Source organism: Oncorhynchus tshawytscha, linkage group LG12, assembly GCF_018296145.1.
Source record: "Oncorhynchus tshawytscha isolate Ot180627B linkage group LG12, Otsh_v2.0, whole genome shotgun sequence".
Classification (NCBI taxonomy): domain Eukaryota; kingdom Metazoa; phylum Chordata; class Actinopteri; order Salmoniformes; family Salmonidae; genus Oncorhynchus; species Oncorhynchus tshawytscha.
The window spans coordinates 10,146,398-10,157,496 of NC_056440.1; the positions used below are offsets into that span (position 1 = coordinate 10,146,398).

The 11,099-nt window shown below is 42.6% G+C and overlaps 1 protein-coding gene across 1 annotated transcript; it reads left to right on the top strand.

Moving 5' to 3' along the window:
• The first annotated feature begins 7,263 nt into the window (after nt 1-7,263).
• On the top strand, nt 7,264-10,548 carry LOC112262548 (interleukin-1 beta-like). Its single transcript, XM_042331314.1, has 6 exons — nt 7,264-7,420; nt 7,702-7,753; nt 7,941-8,133; nt 8,522-8,692; nt 9,021-9,157; nt 9,708-10,548. The coding sequence occupies exons 2-6, from the start codon at nt 7,721-7,723 to the stop codon at nt 9,936-9,938; spliced, it is 765 nt and encodes a 254-aa protein (XP_042187248.1). The 5' UTR covers nt 7,264-7,420; nt 7,702-7,720; the 3' UTR covers nt 9,939-10,548.
• Nucleotides 10,549-11,099: the final 551 nt, after the last annotated feature.

Sequence of the window (11,099 nt, forward strand, 5' to 3'; positions counted from 1 at the left end):
AGGGTCTGAATACTTTCCCGAATGCCCTGTACATTAATTTAAAGTCAAACTATATGTAGCAACTAAAAATTATAGTTTTAAGTTAGGATTCACCCCTTAGAAAATTCACCCTCTGTAGTAGAACTAGTTATTGTTCTGGGTAGAACCCTTCCACGGGGCGGCAGAGTAACCGGAAGGTTGCAAGTTCAAACCCCCGAGCTGACAAGGTACAAATCTGTACAAATCTGTCGTTCTGCACCTGAACAGGCAGTTAACCCACTGTTCCTAGGCCGTCATTGAAAATAAGAAATTGTTCTTAACTGACTTGCCTGGTTAAATAAAGGTTGAATAAAAATAAAACCTACAGAACCCTTTTAGAGTGTAGCCAGCCAGTACTCTCATCTGTTGTGGACTTTAAGTCAAACCGTATAGTCAGTCACTCTCAAGACGTCTTTTACCTTCACACACTCCACCAGAAAATACTCCATTCTTTTCATTCCAGGTCTTTACAGATCCTCCCGTCTCCCTTCAGAAAGCAGATCAACCGTGGATTGTTTTAGTTTTCTATCTATCTGGGTCTGTAGAGATTGCTATGGCATGTGTCCTAAATGATACCCTGTTCCCTATATAGTGTGCTACTTTTGACAAGTGCCCTCTGGGAATGGGGTGCCATTGGGGACACATCACGTGTGTCCTCAAGACTCTTGTTAATGTACCTGTTGACTTGTGTCCAGTCCACCCCCAACCTGACCCCATCCCAAAGTGTACATGGTTTGGGTTCAGTATGCGCATTGAGTCTCTGGTAGCTTATTTTTGTACCTCAGAACACTGTCAGTAATCGCGGTAAAGCAATCGTTATCATTATTGTCTTTATTTTTGGGAGCAGAGAGCCAATGGGGTGACTTGTTTATGAATTGGCTGAAACATGTAGTCTGGTCCCCGGTCTGTTTGTGCTTTCATGTCAACTCCTTGTCCTGCTAATGTTTGATATGACAAGTAATTAACATGTTAGCACAAATAAATCTGGGGCCAGGTTATAAAAACATGCATAAGTCCTCTGTTTTCTCTGGTATGCTTTAATGTAAATAATAATATGTACATATTGTTTTATAATTACTGTCTTAGCATGTTTTGAAGATGAAGAATGTTAATAAACCTGATTATTTTTCTGGTTTTACTTTTTATTTGGTCCTGATTTCTTCTCAAATGACTGCGATCGAAAGTGTGTATTCTTTACTTTTAAAGTTACGTAGCGTAAAATCAACGTCAATTTCTGGTTGATATTTAACTGACTTGTAAACGTTTGCTTTTTCGGTCCTGCTTTCTGTTCAGTTGTCTCATCAAAAGCCTTTACTTTTCATTTTAGCGTGTTTTAATGGTACACTGTGAGTATGAACCCCCCTAATGTTTGAATTACACACTATGCATATGAACCTGCTTGACCAATTGATGAGGAATGATGTCATGAGTTGTATCATACATGGTATGTGACATGGGCTAAAGCCATTCAGTATTTTTAATAATATTACACTTACGAACACGCTATGCAGACACATCGACTGACACAACTTCTTCAAACATGAATGAGGTGTCATTGTGTGACAATCTGTGGTCTCTTTTTGTGTATTCTTTTTTTCTGTTGTCAGAAAAATGGCCTGTAAACCGATACCATGTGTGTAAATCAGGAAGTGAAATTCGAAGATTAAGTGCTGAAGTGCGGTAGTGCCTGTCCAATATCATCTTGAGAAATACTTGACATGTTTCCAAAGATGTTGCATCACTGGGAATTCTGTTCCTTGTTCGGTTCTGGGATATCCACAACAACAAAGACCCAGTCTGAATCCAAAATGGCACCCTATTCCCTAAGTAGTGTTCTACTTTTAAAGGAGGTGGGGAAATAATAGATTAAGTTCATTGTGACTTCACAATATGATGAGCCGAGATGATAAAAGGAACTATCTCACATCTGAAAGTCCTTGAAATGTAAGCAGGCTTGACATCACAGGATATTTTGATTGACGATATTAAGAAATTATAGAATAGAATCAAAACTTCTTTCATTTCACCCGAGGAAACAACATGCTCACTCTCCATTTAGCTCTATGACCTCGGACGTCTTCAGGAATGAGGTTTCATTTCCGAGGCCTTTAGGAAGAAAGGTCGTGATTTAAACATTCAGTAGATGCAGTGGTGTAGTGCAATTTGTATTTTTTTAATGATGTCAATTTCTCAATCAAAGTTTGTACCGACAGATGTAGCCTATTGAATATTGTGGAATAGGCCCACATACAGTGGGGCAAAAAAGTACTCAGTCAGCCACCAATTGTGCAAGTTCTCCCACTTAAAAAGATGAGAGAGGCCTGTAATTCATCATAGGTACACTTCAACTATGACAGACAAAATGAGGAAAAAAAATCCAGAAAATCACATTGTAGGATTTTTTATGAATTTATTTGCAAATTATGGTGGAAAATAAGTATTTGGTCACCTACAAACAAGCAAGATTTCTGGCTCTCACAGACCTGTAACTTCTTCTTTAAGAGGCTCCTCTGTCCTCTACTCATTACCTGTATTAATGGCACCTGTTTGAACTTGTTATCAGTATAAAAGACACCTGTCCACAACCTCAAACAGTCACACTCCAAACTCCACTATGGCCAAGACCAAAGAGCTGTCAAAGGACACCAGAAACCAAATTGTAGACCTGCACCAGGCTGGGAAGACTGAATCTGCAATAGGTAAGCAGCTTGGTTTGAAGAAATCAACTGTGGGAGCAATTATTAGGAAATTAAAGACATACAAGACCACTGATAATCTCCCTCGATCTGGGGCTCCACGCAAGATCTCACCCCATGGGGTCAAAATGATCACAAGAACGGTGAGCAAAAATCCCAGAACCACACGGGGGGACCTAGTGAATGACCTGCAGAGAGCTGGGACCAAAGTAACAAAGCCTACCATCAGTAACACACTACGCCGCCAGGGACTCAAATCCTGCAGTGCCAGACGTGTCCCCCTGCTTAAGCCAGTACATGTCCAGGCCCGTCTGAAGTTTGCTAGAGAGCATTTGGATGATCCAGAAGAAGATTGGGAGAATGTCATATGGTCAGATGAAACCAAAATATAACTTTTTGGTAAAAACTCAACTCGTCGTGTTTGGAGGACAAAGAATGCTGAGTTGCATCCAAAGGACACCGTACCTACTGTGAAGCATGGGGGTGGAAACATCATGCTTTGGGGCTGTTATTCTGCAAAGGGACCAGGACGACTGATCCGTGTAAAGGAAAGAATGAATGGGGCCATGTATCGTGAGATTTTGAGAGAAAACCTCCTTCCATCAGCAAGGGCATTGAAGATGAAACGTGGCTGGGTCTTTCAGCATGACAATGATCCCAAACACACCGCCCGGGCAACGAAGGAGTGGCTTCGTAAGAAGCATTTCAAGGTCCTGGAGTGGCCTAGCCAGTCTCCAGATCTCAACCCCATAGAAAATCTTTGGAGGGAGTTGCAAGTCTGAAAACATCACTGCTCTAGAGGAGATCTGCATGGAGGAATGGGCCAAAATACCAGCAACAGTGTGTGAAAACCTTGTGAAGACTTACAGAAAACGTTTGACCTCTGTCATTGCCAACAAAGGGTATATAACAAAGTATTGAGATAAACTTTTATTATTGACCAAATACTTAGTTTCCACCATAATTTGCAAATAAATTCGTTAAAAATCCTACAATGTGATTTTTCTGGGGGTTTTTCCCCTCATTTTGTCTGTGATAGTTGAAGTGTACCTATGATGAAAATTACAGGCCTCTCTCATCTTTTTAAGTGGGAAAACTTGCACAATTGGTGGCTGACTAAATACTTTTTTGCCCCACTGTATATTGTCAGAAGGACATTTTTCTATTTTTGAATACCCTCAAAAACCAAAATAGGCATACTTATTTCAAAATAAGCCATTGCTGTCGATCATGAATGATAATATCAGAAAGTGAAATTCCGATGTTAAGAGCGAAAGCAGGGTAGTCAAGTATCATCTTGAGAAATCCTTGACATGTTCTCACACGTTGCATCACTGGGAATTCCGTTGCTGATCCGGTTCTGTAAGATCCATAACAGCGAAAGACCCAGGATGCGTCCGAAATGGAGCCCTATTCCCTACGTAGTGAACAAATGTTTTATTCGACCAGGGTTCATATTCCCCTATAGGCCCAGGTCAAAGGTAGCGTGTTGTACAGGGAATAGGATTGGCATTTCAGACACACCCCAGATATACATTGGGATGGTTCTGGGAAGGAGTCAACATTATAATGCCATGTGTTTCACCCAGTTTACAGAGCTGATTATGATTGATTTACTGTTACACCACTTTTTTTTATTGAGAGTACAGTAGTTATTCTTTCCAGGTGAAACTTTATTGAGCCAAACACAATATACTAGAATAATACTTGTTTTGTGGTATATTATTGAACATACTGACCGGATATTAAGCAGAGCTCCATAGGGAGCCTACATATTATAGACATAGTCCTGATATTTTAGTGAATTGGGGAGATTCCCCTGAACGAGTCTTAACAATGTCTAACACCTTATTGGCAAGGGTAAAGGCTAATATAGTAGTAGGAAGTTGGACACAGCCCAAGAGTCTGCCCGTCTGTACTGGAAATCTATCCAGCTGGCAGATTCTAGACTCTCGTGACATCACACAGGAAGTGAGGAAATAATGTAGTCAGTTCCTTGTTATTTCACAATATGGTGAGGAATGTTCTCACATCTGAAAGTCCATGAAATGTAAGCAGGCTTCACAGAATATTTGATTGACAATATTAGGAAATTAAAGAATAGAACCAAAATGTTGATGTCAAAGGGAAACTCAGACATCTTTAGAAATGGTTGAAGTTTAGTTTCCTAGGACTTTAGGAAAAAAGGTAATGATTAAAACACAGTATATTGTATTAGCACTTACATTTGCATTATATGACATTTCAGTCATTTAGCAGAGGCTCTTATCCAGAGCGACTGACAGTCAGTGCATTCATCTAAGTTTAGTAGGAAAAAATAACCACATATGATATTACAGTCATTTAGCAGAGGCTCTTATCCAGAGCGACTGACAGTCAGTGCATTCATCTAAGTTTAGTAGGAAAAAACAACCACATATGATATTACAGTCATTTCAAGTGTAGACCCGTCCAGTAGCGGATTTAGGTATAGGTGACATGGGCAGCCGCCCAGGTCAGCATCTTGCCGGGGGCGACACGGGGCGCCAGCACAAAAACATTTGGAACAGTGACATTCGCGCAATCGGTTTTCTATCGCTCATTTGCACGTCGTGTCAATGATATCATGTCACCGTGTGGGACTGTGGGTCAATTAACCTTGTCGGAGTGGGCGCCCTGATTCTAGTTTGTGAGCTAGGCAGGTTACTGCCTGGGAAGTTCTCACACTCAGAAGTACGAGATGGGGAGGGGAGCGGTGGTAGGTTGACCTCAGGTCTCCCCACTGGAAGCCCGAGGTAGGGGACGGGGGTAGGTTGACCTCAGGTCTCCCCACTGGAATCCCGAGGTAGGGGGCGGGGGTAGGTTGACCTCAGGTCTCCCCACTGGAAGCCCGAGGTAGGGGGGTAGGTTGACCTCAGGTCTCCCACTGGAAGCCCGAGGTAGGGGAGGGGTAGGTTGACCTCATGTCTCCCCACTGGAAGCCCGAGGTAGGGAGCGGGGGTAGGTTGACCTCAGGTCTCCCACTCAGAAGTACGAGATGGGGAGGGGGGCGGGGGTAGGTTGACCTCAGGTTTCCCCACTGGAAGCCCGAGGTAGGGGGCGGGGGTAGGTTGACCTCAGGTCTCCCCACTGGAATCCCGAGGTAGGGGCGGGGGTAGGTTGACCTCAGGTCTCCCCACTGGAAGCCCGAGGTAGGGGGGTAGGTTGACCTCAGGTCTCCCACTGGAAGCCCGAGGTAGGGGAGGGGTAGGTTGACCTCATGTCTCCCCACTGGAAGCCCGAGGTAGGGGGCAGGGGTAGGTTGACCTCAGGTCTCCCACTCAGAAGTACGAGATGGGGAGGGGGCGGGGTAGGTTGACCTCAGGTTTCCCCACTGGAAGCCCGAGGTAGGGGGCAGGGGTAGGTTGAGCTCAGGTCTCCCCACTGCAAGCCTGAGGTAGGGGGCGGGGGTAGGTTGAGCTCAGGTCTCCCCACTGCAAGCCTGAGGTAGCAGGGCGGGGGTAGGTTGACCTCATGTCTCCCCACTGCAAGCCTGAGGTAGCGGGGCGGAGGTATGTTGACCTCAGATCTCCACACTGGAAGTCCGAGGTAGGGGAGCGGGGGTAGGTTGACCTCAGGTCTCCCCACTGGAAGCCCGAGGTAGGGGGGTGGGGTAGGTTGACCTCAGGTCTCCCCACTGCAAGCCTGAGGTAGCGGGGCACGGGTAGGTTGACCTCAGGTCTCCACACTGGAAGTCCGAGGTAGGGGGCGGGTGAATCTATCAAATAGCGAGCCTCTAACTTTGTACAGTACTGCTACCAGTACTGCTACCAAATGCTACCAAATAAACCACAATTCATTCATAATACTGTGAATATATAGTTTCACAGACATATTGTTGCATTTTTTTCTGGTTTGTGTGAAATCGTTAAGAATAATATAAAACCAGTCTGCACACCACCAAGGTGAATTGGCTTAGTCATGACTCTTGGTTAACAATGTTGTGGGATGAGTAATGTATTGATGCTCCAGTGCCAAATCAACACATATTTGTTTCTATTTGTCTTTGTTACTTCTTTTTTTTGAAGGGGAGGTTCATCCAGGGAGCCATACAAGCTAGAACTGCCACTGAAAACCGTCTTAGAAAATAGCCCTTCTAAGAAAATAGCCGTTATCAACACTTTAAACGCATAATGTATGAGAAGTCCTTTAGAAAAGGAAGTTATGCAAAGTATATTATAATACAGACATGTACATGTGTCTAATCGTAACTCATTTTACATAGTGTTGACATGAACAATATATAATATTTTGTTCATCCAGTAATATTGAGATCTGAAATACAATTTCTCAGGGAATCCTGGCCACGAACAGCATGAAAACACAACATCAATTCTTTGAATAAAGTATATTGGCAACATTACAAAACAATTACACCCCATCCCCCCATCCTGTTGGGTGTGAGTCCAGTATTTCATCACCAATGTCATTAAAAAATACCTTGTCACCCATTGGTCTGGTGAGACTAAACCATCGTCCTTCCTCCCGTGTGCGTAGAGGGGAATTTCTGGAGAGTGTGCCCAGGATGTATATAAGACATACAGGTTACCACATGTAGTCAGAAAACATTGGTTCAGAGAACAAGTTGGAACTCACAACAAGGACCAAGGACTAGAAACAAGACGTTAGTACCTACTATCTACTATCTACAAACTACAAAACAGCCAACTACAAACCTATTCATCCAGGTAAATGAAATGTAGAGTCTGTTTTTATTCACATTGGCAACCATAAACTTACTCTTACTGTACGGCTGACCAGGTATTATGTTGTTGATCTGTTGTGGCAGTCTTTATTTCTATATAGTGTTTAGTAAAAACTTTTATTTAGGACTAACTGTATATTGATTGCCTGTTTACACCAGATCTCTGAATGAGTTTTCAGATCTTGGCCATCTTTAAGCAACTGACTAAGCATGATACAATCTATGATGGACAGGAGTTTTAAAAGAACTGTTTTTATTTTCCAGATCTAACTACAAAGACAATATGGAATTTGAGTCAAACTGCAGTCTAATGAAGGTGAGTCCCAACTTAGACATGATGATAAGACAGACCTACAATATTCAGGCATGACAGACATTCAAATGTTATTATACAGTAAACGTTAAAACAGAAGAAAGGAACAAAACAAACCAACCACAATTCTCCATACACTGATGCAACAATGTTAGATGAATGTTAAATCAACTTTCTCTGTCCTGGTCAGAACACCTCTGCCAGTGTAGCATGGAGCTCCAAACTGCCTCAGGGTCTGGATGTGGAGATATCCCATCACCCCATCACCCTGCGCTGTGTGGCCAACCTCATCATCGTCATGGAGAGGCTAAATGGTGGCAAGGGGTTTGCCCTGGGAAGAGATGAGAGCCTGTTAAATTTCTTGCTAGAGAGCGCAGTGGAAGGTAGGTCAAAGATCACAGGACTGGATTAGAGGAGCCCCTTCGGGGCTAGCCTGGCCCCATGTCTGATTGTACTGTCTTGCTTCTGATGACAATGACCATAGGAGTTGACAAGACAGCACAAACAGAACGGGGTATTTTCAATGTGTACCACTATAATACCATTAGCTATCACCACTGGGCTATGTTCCAATGTTCACACTATAGAATACCACTTAGAATGCATGCCCAACACATTGCTTAATTCTAACTGGCATACTGCTAGAGTGGATATCTTAGCACAACTCACGGACTAGTAGTTCTGGAATTCAATCAAGCGTATTTATTCAATCATTCACTCATCTCCTACATGCTTTCTCCTCTCTCTCTCTCTCCTCATCAAAACATATAGTGTTGGAGTTGGAGTCGGAGCGCACTGAAGCCAGCAGCAGAGCTGCGTTCAGCAGTAAAGGAGAGTATGAGTGTAGTGTCACTGACTCTGAGAATAAGTGCTGGGTGCTCAACGAAGGGTCTATGGAGCTGCATGCTATGATGCTGCAGGGAGGCAGCAGCTACCATAAAGGTATGTTAACAACCAAGGCTCTGTACCAATTTGCATTTGTCTTAACATAGTGCGTTACATTTTGCCAAAGAATTTTGAGTGTGTTCTTTGGCGACCATAGATCATTAAATTAATGAAATTACAATTTACGTTGGGGCACTAAGCAGTGGCACTTCCTATGAATCTGAAATAATTGGAAAGGTTAGGTACATATGAGCAATATGAGATTCAGTGGAGAGGTTAAAACCAACCCCACACTGAGACTGACAGATAGGTAGCGTACTTAGTTCACAGTTGAGTTCTGATGAATGATGCTGACTGACTCTCTTCTCCTTTCCTCTGTCCTCAGTGCATTTGAACCTGTCTACGTACATCACGCCTGTCCCCAGTGAGACTAAAGCAAGACCTGTAGCCCTGGGCATCAAGGGATCCAACCTCTACCTATCCTGCATCACATCAGAAGGCACGCCCACCCTGCACCTAGAGGTAAATAGCACTACTACTGCTGAATATATTGTTATTCAGTATTGATAGATAGGATGATTGGCTGTTGAGGCTGGAGTTGTTTGAGTCAGACCTGGACCGTATCATGCACCACTTAGAGATGGCCATGGAGATGGTGTCTGAGCTGAAGAATGCTGACATCATCAACATTGTGTCAGAATCATATGTGGAATGTAAAAGGTTGAGTTGCAGTGTAATTAAAGGAAACTGCCAGAGAGACCAAGAGAGACCGACCCTGGTGAAATGTGACTGGGAATGGGATACAGCGAGGATGACTATTAATTAGTCCTGGAGAGTGACAGTGTGTCGGCTTGTTCCAACCAATGATGTGTTGATTATATAAGTCATTGGTTCCAACAGCCACAAACTCAAACCAATAGCCAGAGTAACATTTCTATCCACCCCTGGTGTATGACATTTGACCCCTGGTGTATGACATTTGACCCCTGGTGTATGACATTTGACCTTTAAGTCCGTTTTGAGTCAGACCATTGATTTTAACCCCTGACCATCTATCTCTCTCTCTCTCCAGGAGGTGGCAGACAAGGAGCAGCTGAAGTCCATCAACCATGAGAGCGACATGGTGCGCTTCCTCTTCTACAAACAGGACACCGGAGTTGACATCAGTACCCTGGAGTCTGCCCATTACAGGAACTGGTTCATCAGCACGGCCCTACAGCAGGACAACACCAAGATGGTGAACATGTGCCAGAGTGCAACTCCCAACCGCTTCACCACATTCACTGTCCAGCGCCACAACTAAGGTGGGTGCCGAAACGGACACCACAGATCTCTCATAGAGATCCTATATAATTCAATGTTATTTTTTATTTTTGTTGAACCTTTATTTAACTAGGCAATAGAGATTCTATATGTGATTCTATAGGACCTTTGTGGTCAGGGCTGGATTGTCACTGTCTGTACGTCTAAAGATTAGGTGTATGTTTGTAAGACACAATAATTTCTTCAGGTTGTATGTATGTGTGTGTGTGTGTGTGTGTGTGTGTGTGTGTGTGTGTGTGTGTGTGTGTGTGTACTACTAGAGCAATTCACCATTGTGGTGTATTGACTTGGTCAAATTTTACCACAAGATGGCGCCGTTGAGTCAGATTGTGGCAAGCGCCCATGATATTTATTATACCGTATTTATTGCTGAAAGCCAAAATGAACGTATTGCTTACTGTAATTACATTTCTACTAATCATAATATTGATCTACTATTTATTCATGTATTTATATTTCAGTGATTATACTTATTTATTATTGTATTTATTTGTCAATATGTTGATGTTGCACTTATTCATTGATGCATGCAAACATTTGAATTGTCCTACATATGTGCTCTTTTGAATAAATATTCAAATGGAAATTGATATTCTCTGTCATTGATTATTATGGTTGGCTACTGTAATAACATGGTTATTGGAAGAACAATGTGAAGAGTCAGACAACATCCATCAAATACCAGAACCATAACAAGAACAAATATGAGAGGTATACCTACATTATACCAGTAATAATATCAGTGGTGTAAAGTTAAACTACTTTAAAGTACTACTTCAGGAGTTTTCTGGGGTATCTGTACTTCAGTACTTATATTTTTGACAACTTTTCCTTTTACTTCAATACATTCCTAATGAAAATACTGTACTTTTTTACTCCATACATTTTCCCTGACACCCAAAAGTACTTGTTACATTTTGAAAATTTAGCAGGACTGGAAAATGGTCCAATTCACTCACTTATCAAGAGAACATCCAGGCTCTTAAACATCCTAATGTTGAGATGGAATTGTTCATCAGTAAAGCAGACGCCAAGGGATTAGTAAGAACAGGTTACAAATGAGTTGCAAGAGTTGTGGATCAGGAAGAGTAAGGGAAGACACCTGTATAAGATCCAGGAAAAGGTGGTGGCAGGGGGGGGG

Coding starts and splice junctions, on each gene's coding strand:
- LOC112262548 (XM_042331314.1), top strand. CDS start 7,721: ATGGAATTTGAGTCAAACTGCAGTCTAATGAAG. Junction 8,134..8,521: donor GCTAGAGAGCGCAGTGGAAG/GTAGGTCAAAGA, acceptor CAAAACATATAG/TGTTGGAGTTGGAGTCGGAG. Junction 8,693..9,020: donor AGGCAGCAGCTACCATAAAG/GTATGTTAACAA, acceptor CTCTGTCCTCAG/TGCATTTGAACCTGTCTACG.